The sequence below is a fragment of the Chrysemys picta genome, chromosome 3 (assembly GCF_011386835.1).
Source record: "Chrysemys picta bellii isolate R12L10 chromosome 3, ASM1138683v2, whole genome shotgun sequence".
NCBI classification, from domain to species: Eukaryota; Metazoa; Chordata; order Testudines; family Emydidae; genus Chrysemys; species Chrysemys picta.
The window spans coordinates 41,555,404-41,578,468 of record NC_088793.1 but is presented as its reverse complement, the minus strand read 5'-3'; the positions used below and the strand labels follow the sequence as shown (position 1 = coordinate 41,578,468).

General features: G+C 40.6%; 1 protein-coding gene across 5 annotated transcripts in view; it reads left to right on the top strand.

Annotated features, from left to right (window-relative positions):
- Window positions 1-1,001: 1,001 nt before the first annotated feature.
- TDRP (testis development related protein) overlaps window positions 1,002-23,065 on the top strand; it is a 42,908-nt gene continuing 20,844 nt past the window's right edge. The window contains exons 1-3 of one of the 5 annotated variants that reach the window (XM_042848778.2): window positions 1,072-1,088; window positions 2,428-2,582; window positions 17,667-17,726. In XM_042848778.2, the coding sequence (XP_042704712.2) occupies window positions 2,460-2,582; window positions 17,667-17,726 (183 nt within the window). In that variant the 5' untranslated portion in view covers window positions 1,072-1,088; window positions 2,428-2,459. Of the gene's footprint in view, window positions 1,089-1,788; window positions 2,065-2,427; window positions 2,583-17,666; window positions 17,727-23,065 lie in introns of those variants that run through there. The other 4 variants (XM_024101551.3, XM_024101553.3, XM_024101550.3 and 1 more) reach the window with 4 other exon arrangements.

The following is a 23,065-nucleotide window of genomic DNA, read 5'->3' as shown; positions in this document are numbered from 1 at the left end:
TGGTTGAAGAACTAGTGGGATGAGTGGCAGGTAATTGCATGTGTGGGGACACTGGGTGGAGTGCAGTCTCTGCATGAGTGAGGAGGCTACTTTGTGTAGAAGGTGATGTTTGTGGGGTGAATCGTGGTGACTGGGTGCTGACTGTGTGGTGGTGACTGTGGAGGTGGGAGGGCACTGTTAGGGATGCTGTGTGTGTGCAATGAGTGAGAGGTGATTGTGTGTAGAGTACTGTGGGAATTTGTTCTCGGGGTTGTCTGTGTGGGAGTTATTGTATGGGTGGTGGGTGATCAGTGGGAAGTGACAGTGTACAGATAATGTGGCAGAATACTGTCCGTGTGGGAGTAGTGACTGTGTGGGTTGCTGTATGTGTATGTATGGAATGCTGTGGGGGATACTGTCGTATGTGAGGTACTGTCTATGGGAAAGTATTTGTGTGCAGTGGCATACTAATATTATAATAATAAAATGATGATACTGATATTGGCCTATAGTACTTTTCATCAATAGATCTCAAAGCACTTTACAAAGGAGGCCAGGGGCACTGACTGTGTAGCATGCTATGTGTGGAGACTGTACTGGGTGCTGTCTCTGTGAATGGTTTGTAAGGGGTGCCATCTCTGTGTTTGGGGGGAAGTGATGGGTGGGGTGCTGTGTGTGTGGAGGCTATTGTGAGAAATTCTGTGTAGATTGCTTTGTGTGTGGAGTGCTATGAAAAGTTGGGGTGTGTTGTAAGGTGCTGTGTGGGGGTAGTGAGGGGTACTCTTAGTGTGGGGGGCCTTGGGAGTTGCTGTCTGGGGGGTGATGGGTGGGGTGCTCTCTGTGCATGGGGTGCTATGAAACTGTGAGGTGCTCTCTGTGTGTAGGGTAGCCCAGAGGTCTTGTCTGTGTGGCGAGTAACGTGCAGTTGCTCTCTGTGTGGGTGTTGTTATGGGGTGGATTGGTGGGTGGGGTTGCTCTCTGTGTGGGTGGTGTGAGGAGTGGTGTGTAGCCTGCTCACTATGTGCAGTGCTGTGTGGAGGTGCTGTGAAGAGGTGGCATGCTGCTGTCTATGCGTGGGAGGTCTGTGTGGGATGCTGTCTGTGTTTGAGGTAGGGTGCTCTCTGTGCAGGGTGCTCTATGCATGGGGGTGCTGTAAAGGGGTGAGATCATTGAATCATAGAAGATTAGGGTTGGAAGAGACCTCAGGAGGTCATCTAGTCCAACCCACTGCTCAAAGCAGGAACAACACCAACTAAATCATCCCAGCCAGGGCTTTGTCAAGCTGGGCCTTAAAAACCTCTAAGGATGAAGATTCCACCTCCCCCCTAGGTAACTCATTCCAGTGCTTCACCACCCTCCTAGTGAAATAATTTTCCACTGTCTGTGCCAGGTGTTTTCTGTGTGGAGGCTGGTCTAAGGGTGCTTTGAAAGGGTGGGGTCCTCTCTGCAAGGGTGCTGTCAAGGGGTGAGGTGCTGGCTGTGTGGGGGTGGTCTGAGGGTGCTGTGAAAGGGTGTTGCCTGCATGTGGGTGCTGTGATGGGGTGGGATGCTCTGTGCGGCGTGCTGAGTGTGGGATGTTGTGAAGGGGAGGGGTGCTGTCTCTCTCTGTGTGTGGGGGTGTGTGGTCTGAGGGTATGTGAAGGGGTGAGATGCTGTCTGTACAGGGCTCTATCTGTGGGGGTGCTGTGAAAGAGTGCGGTGCTGTTAAGGGCTGGGGTGCTCTCTGGGCAGGGGTGGGGTGCTGGCTGTGTGGGGGTGGTCTGAGGGTGCTGTGAAGGAGTGGGCTGCTGTCTGTGTGCGACACTCTCTGTATGGGATAGTGTAAAGGGACGGGAGGCTCAATGTGTGGGGGGCACTGGAAAGGGGGCGCTCTCTGTGTGGATGCTCTGGGGCAGCGCGCGCTCGGCAGCGGGCACGTAGAGGGCCGCCCCCCCGGTAGGCCCCGGCGGGATGTCGGAGGCCGGACGGAGCCGCGCTGGTTGCCGTGGTGACCGGAAAGCCCGTGCTCCCCCCGCCGCCACTCGCAAACATGGCAGCGGCCGCTCGGCGGCTCCGGGCCGCGGCTCCGGTGGGGGAAGGTCACAGGTGAGAAGGGGACAGAGAGTCGGCGGCATTTCCCTCCCCCTGCCACTGCCTTCCGGGCCCGTCCGCCCCGCGCTCGGACCGCTCCACTGGCCGGGGGCGGGACCTTCCCGGCCGAGCTCCTCGCAGCCGCTGCGACGAGGGGACAGAGCGGCCGGCCGGCGGGAGGGGCCCGGGAAGGCGCAGCCCCCTGGTACGAAGCCGGGCACTAGGGGGTAATGCGGGCAGGAGAGGGGAGGGGGCCGCTTTAGGGCCGGAGGGAGGCGAAGCTCTGCCCCCCCCCCCCCCCTCCCCGGGCAGTGAGAGCCCCAGTGCGCCCGCAGACGCGTCCGGGGCCGCGGAGTCACTCCCTTCCCCCCGTCCCAGGGCTGAGTGAGGCGGAACCCCCACGCCCCAGCATGTGGAAACTCAACAAGAGCAGCAAAGTTCTCCTGGACGATTCTCCCGAGGAGGAAGAGACCCGGCTCCGAGACCCGCCGCCACCTCAGCCAGCAGCCAGCGTCGCCGCCTCCGCCGCGCAGGTAACCGGAGTGGGGACTCGATTAATAACCAGAGTGCCCAGCATCTCGGCACCCCCGTGCGCTCTGGGGGACCCACTCCCCCCGGTCACTTGTCTGTACCCGTTGGGTGGCGAGGCTTGGCGTGACTCGGGAACGACGAGGCATTTGTAGAGTGGGTATAAATTGCTGCTGTTTGCTGGGATTGGGTTTCCCTCCTTAAAAACGGTCCTCTAGCAGTGCTGGGACCTGCCACCCTTCATTCCCACGACTTCATACTACAAGATACTTTCTTTCTCCCACCCCAGGCACAGGCACTGCAACTAGTCCATTAAACACAATAAACAAATGATCCCCAAAGGCATAATCCCCATTACATATAAAAGGGGGGTGGAGGGGACTGCGGTTATAGCTGGAGTGTTTTTATACTTAAAGAGAGGCAGCTGTTACTATTATTAAAGTAGACACAATGTTGTTTCAAGACTTTTCGCTGTCAGATATCCCTCAGCACACAAAAGATTGTATAAATACTATAAAGATACATTTACAGGCTGGAGTAAAAGCTGTGTTTGGGTAAGGGAGAAGTATCTGTCAAATGTCAAACAGAACAACTAAAATAGTTACTGATTACATTAGTAATTGTGAGTCTAATGGCTTACCTCTGTTATCAGTTTTGATAAATTCTTTTTTTGCAAGTGCCTTGTAATTATAGCCTTTGATTGAAGTTTAATTTTACTGGATGGGTGTGCCAGCACAGGAGTATTCAGAGTTATTCATTCCATAACGCTTGATGTCTTACCATTAGTGTGTAGTCAGAAATTCTTTACGGATATAAATATATAAATTATAATATATGTTATATTAGTGCAGTAATTATAGAGATGTCTGTAAATCAAAATAAGCTATAATTGCCTTTGTTGAAATCAAAACAACTTTGATTGTAGTAAAATATTAAATGTAGTGTAAAACATTTGTTTAGTTAACAAGGATTTCTTTTATTTAAACCTTTTATTATGAGAGAGAGAGAGAGAAAATGAAATGTCAGAGTATATGTTAATGTTTAAAAATATGGCTAAGGCTGTTTTGGATAAAAAGAATGAGGAGTACTTGTGGCACCTTAGAGACTAACAAATTTATTTGAGCATAAGCTTTCATGGTCTAAAACCCACTTCATCGGATGCATGCAGTGGAAAATACAGTAGGAAGATATATACACACACAAACAGAGAACATGGAAAAAAATGGATGTTGCCATACCAACTCTAATGAGACTAATCAATTAAGGTGGGCTATTTGTCAACTGTTTGAAATGGGCCATCCTGATTATCACTACAAAAGTTTTTTTTCTCCTGCTGATAATATTCCACCTTATTTGAGTAGTCTTGTTAGAGTTGGTATGGCAACACCCATTTTTTCATGTTCTCTGTGTATATATATCTTTCTACTGTATTTTCCACTGCATGCATCCAATGAAGTGGGATTTAGCCCACGAAAGCTTATGCCCAAATAAATTTGTTAGTCTCTAAGGTGCCACAAGTACTCCTCGTTCTTTTTGCTGATACAGACTAACATGGTTACCACTCTGAAAGCTGTTTTGGATTAATCTATTTTAATTCTAATGAACTATCTGGATAGAACATCACTCAAAACAAAGATGCTGTATTTTTACAACTCAGTATTTAGGTAAGTCTTAAGGAGGATGTATAACATAAGGAAATAAGGTTTTACAACCAATTAGATCGGAGTTGATATGGTTTAGGGCCTGATCATGCACCATTGAGATAAATGCATTTTGCCACTAATTTCTCTAGGAACAGGATCATGCTTCTAACATACAGCTGTGGAGTTGGTTCTGCTTCGGCTATGAATTCTGCTTGAGAGTGATTCAAGCCTCACCCCCTAATACTGTGTACCTCCTCACTGCACAGCCTGGCTAATCATGCTGTACATAGCATAAATATTTGGCCCCGATCAAAGAGTTAGCTCAACAAGAACTAGGAGCCAGGATCTCTTCAATTATCTGAATGTATGGTCCAGTGGCTGGACCACAAAACTAATATTTGTTTGCATGCTTGTAAGTAAATGAGAGAGCTCAGTATTGTTTTTTGGCATAGACTTACTTTTCATGGGACAAAATAGATCCCCTTAATGTGATCATTATTCCTTTTCCTTGAATGTACATTTTCTTTTGCTAATCTTCTAGTTTCTTAAGAGAGAATCAATAATTTCAGGTTGTGTTACGAGAACATTTCAATCTCACTTTGAATTTGTGATATATTGTCTTCCCCAAGCATTAAAATCAGATATCTATATTTTTATAAGTCAAGTCTAATAGGATTTTCAAAGACTTCTGGCATACAGTTTACATAATTAGTGTTAAAACATTTATAACTATTATAGTTTCTTCAAATTATTTTTAAAAGTAAGTAACATCTATGTTGTCGGAGATAGAGCTGGTCAGAACATTTTTAGACCAAATGAAATCTTGTCAAAATATGCTTTTTGCTGAAGCCGAAATATTTTGCAAATATATATCACTTTTTCAAAAGAGATATATATTTGCATTTTGGAGAGAGAGCTCAAGCTTTCGCTCTATAGACTGGTGGTTGTGGGAGATTGGGAATCAGAGTTCTTACTCTGCTTGCTTCAGAGTGATCTGAAACTGCTTTGAATCATCCAGAGCAGGGTCTTGAATCTGGGTCTCCTACACCGCTGGTTAGTGCCCTAACTGCCATATTATAGCAGCTAAAAGGTATGATTCCCTGTTTGCTTGTACATACATGCATTTTCTTTGCTAACCTTCTGACTATGTACATAGGGAGTCTGGTGGGTGTAGTTAGATGGCTGGCCTGAGCCGTCTTCCATGCTGCCACAGCCACACTGCAATTTTATCCTGCTATCTTGAGCAGAGCTAGCATGTGCCCCTGAATTGGAACCGTAGCTTCTAGCTGCTGTGTAGATATACCCTTAACAGACACCAACCTAACCCTATCTTCCCAAGTCAAAAGGCTCAGGTTTTGATCAGAAAATGGACATTTTGACACCATTTTCACGAAAATGTTGAAAAGATTTTCATTCCAATGCAATTTCAAAAGTTTTCTAAAACAGAATCATCATCCTTGAGCTACCTGAAGATGGAAGTGTCTGCATAACACAAAGGTGGGTTGGGTTGTTGACGCTGTTTAAAACTGTTTCCTGAGAGTGAAACGACAGACAAACTCTGAAAGATTAGTCAGACAATAAATTTGACTTCATGTACTTTTTACTAGACAATTTTTCCTTAAATCACAAAAATGCCTTTAATTATGTGTATAAACCCCTTTGCGCACAAAATGTACTTTGTTGGCTAAAGTAAGAATTAATGCACGAGTAGATTTTAATAAAACTAAAGAGCACAAGTATTTAGTAAAATCTAATGTACGTTCCTTAACTTGCTCTTTTTACTGTGTTTTCAAAGAGCTTTTCAACTTTGCATGATGAATATAAATTTACTTTGTAAGATACTCATTGTGATTCAAGTTGTCAATTGTCTGTACTTGAAAATATGTTTTGTACTTTTTTAGGACTTAATGCGTTGGCATTCATATTGAGTAAGTGCTCATTGACTTAAGTTCTCATGTATGTTTAATATTTTTAAAAGTATAGTATATATCAAATGAAACTTTAAGAAGTCAGTGATGTGTCAATATGATATGCAACTCTATACATGAGATGTTGTTGACTGTTTTAGTAAGATAGCTGATTACATATTGGCGGGAGGGAGAATTGAACTAAATTTTCATTCTTAAATTAAAGGAAGAAAATAAAGACAATATAAAATACTGGAGTTCCTCTTCCTTGACCTGTTCTCATTTGATCTTAATTTCTATTATATTCAAATAGAAAGAAATGCAGAGACTTGTTTCATGTTAATTACAGTTTAGACCTGCTCACTGAACATTTCAAAGCTGGGCTCTACAGAAATGTAGTTATCTTTTTAATTAATGTGTTTAAAAGTCTTTGGTACATTTTTGACACAAGCTTTCATGTTAAATTAATAAAACTCAGACAGGCCCTGAAGGAGTGGATAAGAAATCAGTAAAGCTTTCAGATGTATATTAGTGAAATAAATCAAATAAGGGCAATGACATCAGTTTTTGATGTTAAGGATCAAGAAACAGTAAAGCTCCGTGAACAGCTTGGCTAAGTTGACTGAATTGGAGAATGAGGTCTTGGTCTTTTCGCTTCAGAGAAGAGATTCTGCTAACAGGCACATTCTGATTTGGACTGTAAGCCAGACATATTTCTACTTTAATTTCATTCCTGGTTCTTCATTTAGAGATTTGGGATACCCTACTAAAAGTCAGAAATGGACTAAAGTATTAGTATTTCAATTTTGTTTATAATTAAATCAAATTATTTTTGTTAAGTGAAAGCAGTAAATGTTAATCCAACTAGCTTCTCCCCTTCACTTTCCATTTCCTCAAATTATGTCGCTTACAACGTTGCCTCATTCCTGTCTTTGCAATTGCATCGTGGGTCTCCTCCATTCTAGCTTCAGTCTTCTCCACTTCAGCAAAACTTCTCTTGACAAGTTCTTCAATAACCTTTTCCTGGCCAAAATCGAAGTCTTCTATTCCATCCTTATCGTTCTTGAACTCTACTGGTTTTGACTCTGTCAGTTGTACATATTTTCTTGAAACATTCTTTTTCCTTGGCTTTCATGACTGTCCTTTCATGGTTCTCCTCCTACTTCTCTGATCCCTCCTTCAGCAACTCTTTAAGTCCTCCTTCTTTCTCCAACTCCCCACAAAGGTCCTACAGAGTTGTTTTTCTGTCCCGTTCTCTCCTCCTTTTACACCTTCTGTCTGGATGACCTTATTTGCTCATATTGTTTCTATTACCATCTTTACATTGATGACTTGTAGGTCAGGAAAAGAGAGAGAGATCAGTCTACTGCTGTCCAATCCTGCCTATTATTCTTTCTCTTTGAAATCACTGCCAAAAACAAACAAACAAACAAACAAAACCTCTTTCTCTGTATCCCCAAACCTCTACTTTCTGCTTTCTCCCACAGTAGTCAACACCACTGTCCTTACTGTCATCTGTTGTATTTGACTTCTTCCTTTCTTTACACTGCACAGTTCATCTGTGTCCAAATCTTGTTGCTTCTTACTCCGTAACATCTCTAAACTCTGCCTTTTTCTTTTTGTCCAAACAACTGAAACTCTTCTGCAGGCCCTTATCTCCCATCCTGATTACTGTAATCACCCGCTCTCTGGCCTCCCTAATGCCTACATTGCTCCCCTCTAGTCCATAAAAATCACAGCTATTGACAATGAGGCCATATCTACACTACAAAGTTTTGCTGACACCAGTTATGTTGGTATGCAGCCGCCAAAGTTAGTATATTGCTTGTGCACAGGCATACTTGACTCCTTCCGTTGGCATTGTGCATACCCACCAGGAGTGCTGTGTTGATGCATTGTGGTGCACCATGGATAGGTATCCCAGTGTGAAACCATTCAGTGCAATGTCTTTTGAGTAGTTTTGGCAATGCATGGTGGGACAGAACTGAGTCACACAGGGGTGACTGGGAGCAAAGGGTCAACTTCCTATAATGCAGTGTTCTTCATCCCATAATATCTCTGTTCCATAATATTTGTGCCTATTTTCAAATTCCTATGAATCTGCGCAAGACTTGTCGCTGCCTGCCATCTCTGGCAGAAGCATGTAGCCTGCACAAATCTGCACTATTGTCATGAACATTGCAAGCACAGGATGTACGATTCTCTGGTATTTGCAGAGCTTCAAGAAGAACCGCAGGGAACATGATGGCAGTTGTTGTTGTTCCTGGCAGTTGTTTTGCTGTGAGACCTGGTGAGAATTATTTCAAGGTTATTGGTGGCGTTCATAGAGCAGCTGGAAATGGTGGAGTGCTGCTTCTGGGCCCAAGAAACGAACACTGACTGGTGGAATCCCATCATAGTGCAGGTTTGGGATGATGAGTAGTGGCTGCAGAATTTTCGGATGCTCAAGGCCACATTCCTGGATCAATGTACTGAGCTCACCCCAGCCATCCAATGCAGGGACACCAAACTGAGAGCTGCATTGACAGTGGAGAAATGAGTAGCAATCACACTAGGGAAACTTGCAATGCCAGATTGCTACTGGTCCAATGAAAGTCATTTTGGAGTGGGCAAATCCATCGGGGGGCTTGTCATGCAAGTGTGTAGAGCCATTAATTGTCTTCTGCTATGCAGGACTGTGATTCTCAGCAATGTGCAGGATGTAGTGGATGGCTTTGTATCTATGGGGTTCCTGAACTGTGGTGGAGCAGTTGATAGCATACACATCCCTTTTTTGGCCCCAGAGCATCTTGCCATAGAGTTCCTCAACAGAAAGGGCTACTTTTTCATAGTTATGCAAGTGTTGGTGGCTCACTGTGCATGCTTCACTGACATTAGCATTCACTAGTCAGACAATGTACATGATGCTCATGTCTTTAACAACACAGGCCTGTTCAGAAAGCTACAAACAGGGACTTTTCCCCCCAACCTGTGGATTACCACTGGCAATGTTAGAATGCCGAAAGCGATCCTGCGGGGTTCAGCCTACCCCTCACTCTTCTGGCTCATGAAGCTGTACACCGGCCATTTCAACAGGACTGAGGAAAGATTCAGCTACTGGTTCAGCAGGTGCAGAATGACAATTGAATGTGCTTTTGGTAGATTGAAACGGCACTGGTGTTGTTTACTCACCAGATTGGATCTCAGCGTGAGAAATATCCCAATGATTATAGCTGCCTGTTGTGTCTTGCTTAATATCTATGAAGCGAAGGGGGAAAAGGTTGCCGCGGGGTGGAGGGCAGAGGTGGACTGGCTGTCGGCTGTGTTTGAACAGCCAGACACAAGGGCTATTAGAAGAACTTAGCACAGAGCTATGTTGCTCAGAGAGACTTTGAAGGAGAGCTTTAACAGTAAGCCACATTAATGTGCTGCAGTGTACTGTGCTCAACCTGGTGATGCAGTTTGGGGGCCTGTAAGGAATTGTGTGGTGCTAGATGCCCATCTGTGCATCTATCACTGACAGTGGACCTATTAATATTGGGGTGCTTGCTGTGTGTTTATAATGTCTGCACTGTTTGGCACTAATACTATGGATTGTGAGTGTACAAGACCACTACTTTCACTGCAAGCAGGATTTATATACCATGTGTTGTAAACTAACGATGAATAACTTTCAAAACAAAAAAGTTGTATTTACTTACAAAAAACAGCTCCAAAAATACCCGAAGAACTTGCAAGTAAACACATTTTAATTTAAAAAAATTGAACCTTAATAAATGAAAAGAGGAAGGAACACTGATCTCCACTATAGCTACACATACATCAACTGTGGTTCTAACAGATCAGTATAGTGAAGTGGTGGTTGTCCATGTTTCCCCAGGTGTAGAGTGTTAGGGGTAGGCATGCGGGCGCTGAGGCCATGTGGAATGCTGAGGTGGCATGTAGGGAGGTACTATGCTGCAGTTCTTCACAGACTGCAATGGGAGTCGAGCCCAGGATTGTTGAACTTGAATGTCCACAAGAGTCTGCAGCATCTGAGTTTGCTGATGGAGAAGCTCCATTAAGTCTCAGTGAATCTCTCTTCCTCCTGTGCCCCACATCCCTCTTATCTGGGTCAGTCATTCCACTGGTGTGGAGAGGGTACCCCTCAAGGCCGCACTGGCCACAACTGGCTTCCCCTGCTTCATTACATTAAGTTCAAGGCCCCTCATAACTCTGCTCCTCCATACTTGTTAGCTCTTGTCTCTTGTCATGTCATTTCATGTGCCACCTCTGCTCTGCTACTAGGCATGCCAATGTCAGCTTTTCACAGAAATACTTCCACGCTGGCCTTTATGCATGGAATGCTCTCTGTTAACTGATCCATAAAGCCACTATCCTTTTCTCCTTCAGTTCTCTCCTCAAGATCCCCCTCCGCTATCCTGCCCATAAGAAATCAGGTAATTAATGTCTTTCTGTATGTTTGAACAGTGCATATTGTTTGGGGCCTCTTGGTGCTATTGTAATACATATAAAATAATGACTTAGAGGAGGTAAATTAAAATATCCAGTTTATGAAAGAGAATTAAGCTTTTTCATCTGGGTTAAACTTTTAATCATTTGAGGATTCAGTAGAAGAAGATGGTTTAAAATAAAAAATGAAGTTAGTAAAAGAGTAAAAACCTTTTGCCAATAATTGCACACTCAAGTTACAGATTCCCTTATGGAGACTAATTAAACAAAACTAGTGAATGAATTCTGCAGCAAATAGCGTCTAATCTTCTGGTCCTTACTTAGATAAAACTCCCAAAGAGTTCAATGGGAGCTTTGCCTGAGAAAGGACTACAGTATTAGGCCTAATATAGAAGTACAGTACAGATAAGCCTACGTTAACACCAAAATTGGTATTAAAAGCAACATACCATACATACCTTTATTATTTGATAATAAAGTAAATGCTAAATCTCCAAAACAGTGTGTTCAGCTTCAACATTTGAAAACTTCTTTTCAGATGCTAAACTGGCATATGTTTCCAGAACTGATGGGGGAGAACTTTTGAGTTTTCAGATATAGTGTTTATGTCCTGTCAAAATGCCTCTGGGTGCTTATAAATATAGGCATCAAATACTGTGTTCTTTCAAAATGGTGTGACTGCATTTTCAGTTTTGGAGGGCTTATTTTCTGGATCAGGAGGCATGTAACAAATATGCACTTTACTGTGTGGGTGAGATGTCACCTTTTAGGTAGAGCATGGCTAAAAAAATTTGATGAAACAGTATTCCCTCAGAAAATGTTGTTTGGCAAATGTTGTTTGGTAAATCAAAATGTTTCAGAATTTCCATTCCGCAAAATATTTTTATATTTTTACTTTTTATCCTAATTTGAAATGTCAGAATTTCCAGCATCGGGGACATTCCTTTTTCTGACCAGCTATACTTTTAGGTTTGTATGGTTCAATGGTGTTCCTTTTTAAAAATCATTCTATAATGAGAAAAGTCTAAATAACATGATCTTTTGGACCTAACTCCACTTGAGAAGGTTGAGGTGGCTCCGTATGGAGGTACACAAAATAATGGGAAGAATTAAAATATTTAATAAAAAGAAACTCCTCATGTTGGTGGAAAAAGTCTGTCAAATGAAATCACAACCAATTTTGGCATTCAGGTAGAACGTTCACAATATTTCACATAAAGTATTAAACCTGTGGAATTAGTGCCCAAATAAGGGCATTTAAGCAAATAGTTTCAATGAATTTGAGACTCCTAGATGCTTTTGTTAAGAAAGAGTGAACCAAAGGATTCAGCAACCAAGCAGGAAAATGCAGAAGAGATATCCTTAAAGGAATTGTATATTCCAATTCAGTAGTTCTCAACTTGTGGTCCTTGAAGCATTTTCTGATCACAACATGCTGCTCCTCTCTCTTGTTTGCATCTGCTAAACAGCATTTGAAAAGTTTAAAATACATTAAATACTTCTTACAGTTAATATTCTTACATGTGGTAATGACAATAAAGTTACACAATTGTGAATGGGAAAGGAGGTGGTTCGTGCAATCTGGAATGAAAGAGATGGTAGTCCATGAAACTCTCTTTATTAAAATGTGGTCAACATATAAAAGAGTTTTTGTGAGCATCTGTGCTCGATCACCTTTTCCCCTCCAACAGTCCTTTCGCGGTTTTTCCTCACAGTAAGGTGATAAAGTGATCCTTGAAGATGAAACCTCAATCTCATTGTCAGCAATGAAACAATAACAGTAATGTGACGGTCTGGGGATTGGAAGATGTTTGCAGTTGTGTTGTCTGGTGCTGTGTTGTCCTGTGTATGTGCACACTTATGTACTGCATGAGTGGTGGAGGTGGAGAATGGAAATTGAAAATGCAGAAAATTATTATTTGAACTCTTGGTCTAATAATACTTTCACATATCTATTGTCTTTCATCCACCAATCTAGAGACACTTCACAAAGGTAGACAAGTAATAATTCCATTTGATAGATGTAGAAAACTGAAATGCAGATATGCTGAGCCTCTTGCATAAGAACACACAGTAAGCAAGTGGAAGAGTCAGGAACTGAGCTGTTGTATCCTTATTCTAAGTCTTCTTTTCTAACTTCAAGCAAACAATGCTGCTTCCCATTCAAAGATGAAAACACGTAAGGGAAAAATGATGTGCAAACACAATGTAACTTAAGACTATTTGAATATGATCAGAAGTGGCAACAAACAACTATACTGGGGCTCTGCTACTTGAGCCTCATCTGCATCAGGGAATTTCTGCAAAAATTGCCCATCAGTGCTGACACAGACTTTTTTGTAAAAATTCCATACACTAAACAAGATTTTCATAACTAGATCAAGGTAAGACTTTGATTACTACTTTTCAGGCTGGTAGAGATCTAACTGTGATGACTTTCCATAGGCCAGTCTTCTGAACATAGTCACATTTAAGTATGGTTTTAAAGCATGCTTATTACCCAGTTGCTTTACAGTAGTTTCTTTTATGCTCTTTATGGACAGAAAAAAAGTTGTTTTAATCTAGATATTTACCTGTGAAAAAACACATTCTCCTAACATTTCTAATGTGTGTTTCTTTCCTTTGTGGGCAGAACAAAGCATAATATAACATGTTTTATTCGCAATCACGTTTAAAGATGGTTTATTTTGGTAGTGTAGATACGTTTTAGGTTTGATGATTAGCTTTGGGGGTGAAAAAGTATTATTTTTTTTTGTATAAGAAAACAGTGGTTGACCCCTAATTCATATCTTGAATCTGCTCTTCCTCTGAAATAATCTAGTTAATATTTTTCACCAGTGATAGTATTGGGAAGTCTAAAGTTGTATAATCTGTCCAAATTGATTTTAGCTACTTTGCCAAGATTTTAGGCTTCATTTTGTGAGATTCGTTTGCCTATTTTCAGAGCAATCTTATAATTAACCTGTTCTAGTTTCCATCCACTGTTGCTAGCACAAGGATCTTTGATTTATGAATTTTTGAAAGGCTTGCACCTTACAATGCAGCACCTTTAGTAGTCAACATTGGATATACAGCCAAATCATTGCATGGTACTTGAACATGTAGCCTTATGTCCTAGAGGTAAAAAATTATTGCTGAGTAATATTGACAAACAACCCTTCTTAATTTCTTCTTCTGAAAGGTGCAGATTTATTTTTTCTAACATCTGCATGCTCAGTCATGTGACTGCGCTCATCTCCGACCCAAGTTTATTTTATTTCAGGTAGTTGTCGTAATATTAAATGAAATATGTCACTAAAGCTTTTACTAGGTCCGTTCTTTCTGTGTTCATTTAAACATGATCACTCATCTTCTAATGTTGACATGACTGTAAATATGTATATCTTCCTGCACAGTCCCTTTTCCAGATATATTCATGCACAACGAACAAAATGGAGCATAATACTAATGTCACTCCAGTACCTCTTGTTGCTTCCTTCGTACCTGAAGCTGTTGACATTTACCATTGTCTTTTGTCCTTGAAGCCAATTCTTAATTCAGACAAGAAGAAATTTTGCCTTAATAATATACTTAGCCCTGTGTATCTTTTTTGACACAGTCTCAAAGCCACCTTGAACTCCAGTAAACTATCTACTACTTTGCAACAGCTCTCATTGTCACTTCTTCAAAGAAGTTAATTAGGTGGCATGACCACCTCTTCTAAATCTGCGCTGACTGTCTCTGATCAGCCTATATAGTTGTTCTACTGTTTGATCTGTAATCTGTGACTCAGGAATCTTTCCAACTATAGAGGCTAATTTGCAGGTTTGTAGTTTCCTGGGTGATTTTCATATCCCTTTTTCAAAGCATATTTTCAGGCATGGAGGGAGGCTGGGAATATCCTTTGATATTTTCCCTGAGAAATTAAATATCTCAAGTTTTTAACCTAGCCTAAATCTGTAATCACTACAATATAGACATTTTAAAATTACAATGCCTAACTCCTTGATCAATTGCGGGGGGGAGGGAGGAGGGGGGGATTAAGAAAGGTGAGTAGGAAAGCAACAATTTACATTTAAGGATTTACAGTAAAAGTGATCATTACCCAAATCTGTCTTACAGATGATTTATTTTTGCTATCAACTGTTCACTTTTTTCATGCTTTTGATTTTTGACATCCAGACTTACTTAGTATGAGGTTGACGCACTGATTGGAAATAATTAATAATTTGCTGTTTATGTAGTAGGGCAGCTCTTGTCCTGTATGGCCCCCTTTTGATACATTCTTTATTATTAAAGTGAATGATCAAAAGAGACTAGTTTATTACTTAACCACAAGAGAAACTGAGGAAAAGTAGATCAACAGTATAATCTTTGTATAAAAAAGTTTGTTGCTTATTGATCCCTTGAGTACTTTATGGTTTACAGTATGTCCAACAAAAGGACACTTGTGTGTACTGACATTTTATTGCCAAACCGGGAAAGTTGTTTTTGATCAGAGTTTCCCAAATGCATGGAACATTAGCATTTAGTTACCTGTTCAGCAACAGAAGACTGTAGCCCTAAGAGTTCACCATGGAAGCAAAAAGAAATAGTGTAATATTATACATTATCTAAACCTAAATTACAGTGAATAATTCTGAAATAATCAGAACATCAAATGTTATTATGTAGGAAAAATTGGCATGGTAAAGGAAACTGAGCATGAAATATGCCGGTAGAGAAATTCTAAAATAAAACCTTTTTTTTAAAAAAAACCCTCTAATCTCTCCCCACCTATAATAATAGGAGTAATAAATATATACTATTATTTATCAATCACAAAAGCATTTAGTAATGTGTGGTGCTGAGAGAAAAAAAGCAGGGAATGTAGTTTCATTAATAGTAATAATTGTCATCTTGAAATCACTGTGTTCAAAATATATATTTATAAAGATATAATAAGTGTGGAGGGAAATGTTTAACTGGCTTTTTCCTCATCTGTTTCTTTCTTGGGGGTTTCACTGAGCTAATTTGAATTTGTTTAATTAACTCTGTGGTGTTCCCCTACCCTGCTCACATCTCCATTACACGAGCATATTTTTGTATGTGTGAACACATACAAAGAATCTTACTTCTCAGACTGTAACAAAAGATCAGCAGAGTTTTGGACTAATGTTGGTATTAATTGTGCGCCAAACCCTTAGTTAAAATACTAGTAGGCCACACATTGTTGCTTGTGTAGGCCAAGCTCATTGCAAACAGCAAGGGTACCTTGCATTCTTTCACTCTCCTGTGTCAATCTCCCTTGCCTCTTTATTTAATAGACTCCCTGCAGATCCCCACCCCATGCCAGGAGCTCCCTCCCTTCCCCTTCCCCTTCCCCATTCTTTTACTGTCTAAATTGTAGTGGGAGGATGGGCTGAGCTGAAATGAGGAGTATTGGTATGATGGACTGTGTTTACTGGCTGCTATCAAGTGGTTCTTTGCTCTATAGACAATGAAAGAGGTGTTTGAACCTGGTAGCTCTGCTAACCAGGTGCTCTGTGTGTTCCCCATTTCCTCCTTTTATTTTTTTTACTTTTTACCAACATGAGTAAGTTTCTCCCCATTGATGCCTAGAACATGCTCAGAAATTTTGAATTGATTGGATGCAGCATTCAGAAATGAACACATTATATCTAAACATCAAAAAAGAGAAGTGCCATCAAGTAGAGCGTAAGGTCTTGTAAGCTGGGCCAACTCTTTTAGAGCTGACACAGGAGTGAGGTGAAAATGAGGGGTGGAGGATGACTTTATTTTTAATTATCAGGGGGTAGCCGTGTTAGTCTGTATCTACAAAAACAACAAGGAGTCTGGTGGCACCTTAAAGACTAACAGATTTATTTGGGCATAAGCTTTCGTGAGTAAAAACCTCACTTCCGAAGAAGTGAGGTTTTTACTCACGAAAGCTTATGCCCAAATAAATCTGTTAGTCTTTAAGGTGCCACCAGACTCCTTATTGTTTTTATTTTTAATATAGCTCCTTTTCAAAGCCTCAACATTTTTTAAAAGAAAAGTATTAACCATTTAATAATACTTAGAATTTGTATAACACTTTTTCACCATTAAAGTATTGTATAAGCCGTAACTCTTTAATCCTTTCAACTCCCATCTGTGGTAGTATTCTCCCATTTTAAAGATAGCTAACCAAAATGCAGAGGTTAACTGACTTGCCAAAAGCCCCAGCAAGTAATTTTTTTAGTTTTTTTTCTGATCCCAGGAGGTCCTGACATTGTCCTGTACTCTAACAACTAGGCCTGCTACTGCTAATGTAGAGATCACTATACTTATCTCCAAAATGCAGCTTTCTCTGGGATATAACAACCAGTGTAATGGTTCCAGAAACACTACACCACATTTAGGGACAGGAACTGAAGTAGGAGACTATAGCCCATGGTGGGGAATTTGGGTAAGCAGAATAAAATTTGGGTAGGATGTTAAGGAAGACATGCATAGAGTCTCTAATTATCACAAGTGATTAGGATCTTACTTTGTCTCATTTTGAAGACTGCACCTGTGGCAGCATGGTATACTAGTGCCTCCGTAGGATAATAGTTTTAGCTCCGAGTTGGAGAGAAATGTGCTACTACTTCCCGCAGTACTTTGGTTTTCCTTGGAAGTCTCCAGTCTATATAATGAGCAGGCTTGACCTGTTGAGAAGGCTTCATCTTGCTTAACTCGTGAGAACTAGTAAGATTACGTCCAAGGGAAAAAAATAGCTCTATACATGAGATAGTAATAAAACATGGTCATCGAAATGAGACTTCAAATATAGTTCAAAACGACATCAATAGAATGTTGAGGTAAAGATAATCCCTGGTGGAAGTTTATTTCTTTACTTTTATATATTGCGATGGTTTGTCTATTTATAACTTTTGAAACACAACTTGGCATTGATCTGAATGAGGTTTTGTTTACATCTTTCATTTTTCATTAGGTTTTATAAACATTTGAGTTGCATATTATATCTTCATAATTTACCGATGAGATGAGTAAAATAAAGACATCATGAATATTCTGTAACAAGTATTACTTACTGTTCAACTGTAACTGACTGTAGTATTTCCTTTTCTCTGCCTCCCCCCCCCCCGACCCCCTCCCCTCCCAGAATAAGGACCAGTTTCCTCATGATGAAGTTACATCTTCTGTGTCACAACTTGCAACAAAGGTAAATATTTGTTCCTTTGGTAATGATACTTGTTTCATGTTATGCATTTTTCTGTTAATGCATGTTAGGAAAATCCTTATTTCTTTTCTGCACCCTGACTTGAGTTTTTATTAGCTATGGCTTTGTACTAATTCTTTTTTTTTTTTATAAAGAAAAACATTTTTAACATCTGTTCAAGTCTTTTACTAATTTTTTTCTCAAAAGTTGGAGTACTATTAAAATAAAATAAAAAAGCAAGGAACCACAGGAATAACTGAAGTAGAGAGCTAAGAAATTTTTCAAAGGGTATGTATAACAAGCTATAAAAGATAAAAAGTCAAATGGATGTATCTTTCCACGTTTGACTTGCCCTCTGACCACAAGTGGTTTGGGACTCTGTTTTACATGTTAAGCAAAAGCAAATTAAAACAATTTGTGCAGCCAGTAAAATTTATGACTTTAAACCTCCCCAGAACAAACACTCTTTTAAAAATGCATGAGTTGAAGGTTAAAGGATCAGAAGTTGAGCTTAATTATTGCAAGTAAGAACTTGTTTTGAAATTCCAAATGAATTGAGCAAAGTGATTTAACTATAGTTTAATTAGTGTAAAAGGATACTTTCTATTAATAATGTATGAAAGTTACTTCTTTGCCTCATCTTTGTTAGATCAGTGGTTTTCAAACCGTGGGTCACGACCCAGAACTGGGTCGTGGAATGGAAGGGACAGGGCAGCGGCTCTGGTCAGCACTGCCGACCAGGCCATTAAAAGTCCCATCAGTGGTGCTACCCAGCTAAGGCAGGCTAGTCCCTACCTGTTCTGACACTGCTCTGTGCTCTAGAAGTGGTCCGCAGCAGGTCTGGCTCCTAGGCGGGGATTGCCCCCACCCTGAGCTCCGCACTCCCATTGGATGATTCCTGGCAGGGGCGTGGGAGAGGGGAGGCCCAGAGTTGTCCACGGTGCCAGGACAGGCAATAAGCCTGCCTCTGCACCCCCGCTGCGCTGCTGCCCGAGAGCTGCCTGAGGTAAGCCCACACCCCAGTCCCCTGCCCCAGCCCTGAGCCCCCCCAAACCCAGAGCCCCTTCCTAGACCCCAAACCTCTCATCCCCAGCCCCACCCCAGAGCCTGCAACCCCAGCCCAGAGCCCTGACCCCCTCCCGCACCCCAACCCCCTGCCCCAGCCCAGAGCCCCCTCCCACACCCTGAACCCCTCATTCCTGGCCCCACCCTGGAGCCCTCACCCCTGCACCCCAACCCTTGACACCAACCCAGAGCCTCTCCCACACCCCAAACCCCTCATCCCCGGCTCCATTGGGTCGTGGGCATCAACAGTTTTCTTCAACTGGGTCACCAGAAAAAAAGTTTGAAAACCACTGTGTTAGATGATGGTTTTTACTGAAATTATAAGATCAAAGTGCACTATAATTTTCCTGGATTTTTTTTTTTTTGCTTCATGTAAAATATGGTAGTGGAAAAAATTGACTCCTTGTATCAAAGATAAATTTTAATGGATTTCAGGCCAGATGTTGGAAATTCAAAGCAATGAAAAAGAATTCTTTAAAATTGTTTCTATTTTGGGACTTTTTGTAGACTTTCTTAATCATTTGTAAAGACTTGTAACCCTTGTTTTGGTTTCAAGGAAACATTTCACCAGCTAAATCAGTGAGCTGTCATTATCATACAAACTTCTGTTAAACAGATACATTAGAGAAATTTTTTGGCAGCTCTGCCTTTTCCCTTTATTGCCTTTTTCTCCAACTGTTAGTGTCTGTGGAATCATTTCAGTTCTTTATTTGGGTAATCTAAACTTTTAAAAACTGTGATGCAGTGAGGTTCTTTGGAACATTTAATCTCTGATAAAGAATTACACATGTTAGGAGGCCATTCATGTACTTCATGGCTATAACAGAATCCCTGTACTGAATCAATATAACTAAGGACAATAAAGCACAGCTGGAAGTTTTGTGTGGTTGGAGAGTGAATCTGGTGACTCTCACAGTGACTAACGAGCCAGTTTTGGAAAAGATGGAATGGAGCTGGTTTGTGGGGAAGTAAGTAATTCACTTTTTACCATGTGTATTGGAAATTGTAGGTGGATATGAAGGCAGCTTAGGCGCTGGAGCTGCAGCCTATTCAAACCACAGAGCAGAGTGGCCTTTTGTCAGCAATTGAGCCCAGAAACAGTTTTTCTTGTCTTTTGGTATTTGGGGGCAAGTTCCAGATTGGATAAGAGATTTATTTGATATTATATTTAAATTCATACATGCAATAAAGCCTAATGTATTTATTATAGATAGTGGAGTTAGCAACACTTGTAGTTAAGGTTGCCTGACACTTTCCTTTATAAGACCTTGTTTTCAGTTGCTTATAACTTTGCCAAACTTCAATCATTTGGAGCAAAAATATCCATGTCAGGTATCTGTATCAGGCTGAACTTTTTTGGAAACATTCCTGTGCAAACAGTTCACTCATTTCTCAGATCATAGTTAGTAGAAAATACATTATTTTGCCCAGGTGAAATAAATTCTTACAAATCTTTGCTGAAAAGCTCTAGTGCATCCATGCGTTGGGGAATGGGCCTGAAATTTGGCAAAGGGATTGACCTAGTGTCAGAAATGTGCCTTAAGCTATCCTGGTGAAAATATGGCCAAACTGGGTCAAGTTATGAAAAACTCAGTTCACAAATGCTAAGTAGAGACTTGTTAAGAGTTTGGTAGCTAAATTCTCTGAAGATTCCATCTGCACAGAATATTCTCCATTGTATGGCTGTGGGAGCTGAGCAAGACTTTTCTCCAATTGCTACTCTTGGAAGCCAGGGACTACTGTGGCACCAGAACTGAGAGCAGGGAGACCCTCTCTTGTTTTCTTAAAGCTCCCCCCACTTACAGTCCATGTAATCAGGAGGAAGAGGAAAATGTCTGGGTGGAATGCAGTCAAATTTATAACCAGTGTTTACTTTAAAAAGGAATTATTTTTTTGTAGTAAACCCAAGAGCCCAAACATATTTTACTCTCCTGTTTTGACACCATCTGTGTCACACCTTTACAATCTTATCTCCAGATGTCTAACTTCACTGTCTAACTCTTACTGGATTTTGTGATTTCTCAAGATAAGGTATTCTGTATGTTTTAATAACTGCCATCCTACTTTCAGGTACATTTACAATAGTCTCTCATTTTTATTTTTGTTTAAATTTAATTTAATTTAATTTTTTTAGTGGAGGTTCATCATGTACTTAATGTGTCAGACTTCTAGATAATGTTTTGCAATTTCCTTTTTAATACTGTCAGAATTCCTGCTCTGTTTCCTTTTAACTGTGACTCTCATTCTTATAGCTTCCAGTTCTTCATGCCCATTCTAGCCCTCTGGCACAGTTTTAATGATGAATTATGTACCTTTGGCAGTAAAATTAACTTAAAAGGGACTCTTCAGTGATGATTTACTTCTTCTCAGAAGGATGTTATGTTGTGTCATTTCTTGTTTATTGGCTAACAAAGGTGCCTGCCTAGTATAGAAATCTAGCATAATATGCACTGTCATGCTACATGGAGTAAATATTAGTATAGTTGTGGAGAGTTATTTATTTCTAGTAACACTCACTAAGTGGGCTTTCTAAATGCATAAGAAGGACAGCCCCTCATCTGAGAAGCTCATAATCTAAGGGCAAACTGTAGACCCAAACAAGTAGACAGAGAGGTCTGAGGAAAAGGAGTAACAGTAGGCAATCTATATGCAATTTATATAGAAGTCAACTTGAATCATTATAGTCAACATGACAGAAGGTATTTTAAAAAGGACTTAAAGGAGGACAGAACAGGGGCCTATGGATGAGTTCAGGGAGATTGTATTGTGCAGAGAATGCTGTAAGAAAGAGGGAACAGAAGACACTGAGAATCTAACAGATAGGTGATGAGTTTGGAAACATTGGTGGAGTGGAGGAAACAAAACTAAACTATGGAGTAGTAGATTGCATCCTGTTGTGGAAGTGACTATGCAAGTTCCCACTTTCAGCTATGCCAATTAAAGGCAGCTTTTTCATGGTACAGAAAGTAGAGTACTGCTGGAGCTGGGGTTTTAGCCAGCTGAAGTGGAGGAATTTGCTCTGAGGGCATCAGATCCTTAGAAACCTGTAAAGAGAAGATGGTTTCCCTGATGCTAGTTGATTGAACTTTAATCATTAGTCCTATTGACCTTGAATGGTACTGAAGGAGGGTTGTGTGGGACACTGCATTACAGCAGGCCAGTCCTTTAATCACCTGAAATGTCAGATAGGGTAAGAAAGGGGGTTCTTGCAGTGGCTGGCTTTTCTCTGAAGGGAACACTCCTTGCTTTCATGAGTCCAGCCAACATAGGTCAGACCTTCATATACCTCCAGTTCTATTGGTGAGTATTGGACTTCAAAGGGATGCTCCTTCATTAGTTTCTGTTTTGTTTCTCAGAGACACTATGAGAACAGTTGACTGCAATCTGTAAGATGGATTCTGGCCCCTCATGGGTCTACTTTAAAGTTACCTTTCTAAAAGGCTAATATCACAGGCAAATATAGTCTTTAATAGTATTCTATTTTCTTGTCAGACAAGAGATTATAGTTGAATTATAGCTTTGTTAAATTACATCTCTTTAATTTTAAAGGTCAATGTTTGAATATATAACTGAGTTTGGGCTAATGATACCAATAAGCTGTGGAAATTAGATTGTTTCCTGTTCATCAGAGATGTGAAACAACACTCAAAGAGATTGGGGATCTACAAATCATCCAATTACCCTTACAATGGATTTTTCTCTCTAAATACTTTATGGAAAAGAGACTTCTAGAGATGGGAGTATCCACTCCTGCCCTTTACATTGACAGTGGAGACTTGCAAACTAACTATGAAATCATTGGTCATAACTTCATAGGTAAGGTTGAGTGAGAATTTTTCAGTTTAACTGGAGCTTGAAACCTTTATTTTGTAATAATGTCATTACGATGACAAAAAATTAACAAAGTAAATTTTTACTACTATGACTTTTTCATTGTGGTTTGAAAATTGGGTTTCTACGGAGAAAATTATAAGGTTTGCAAAATGACCTTTTTAAAATTTTCACTGGATGTCTTACCTCTTTTCAGACACCCTTTGGAAATCTAAATACTCTGGGATTTGTGCTTTTCTTCATGAGCTGCTCTTCATGTTCTGGTTATACAATATCAGTTATATGTTAGGTAATCTGGGTCATAATTTTTCACTTTCTTTCCATAACTGAAAAGAAATGAACCAAGTCAAACCTATCAGATTTATCAGTAGGCTTGGAAGGATTAGTTTTTATTGGTAAATGTCAGTAAACGTTGATTTCACAGTATACATACAAACCTACTACAA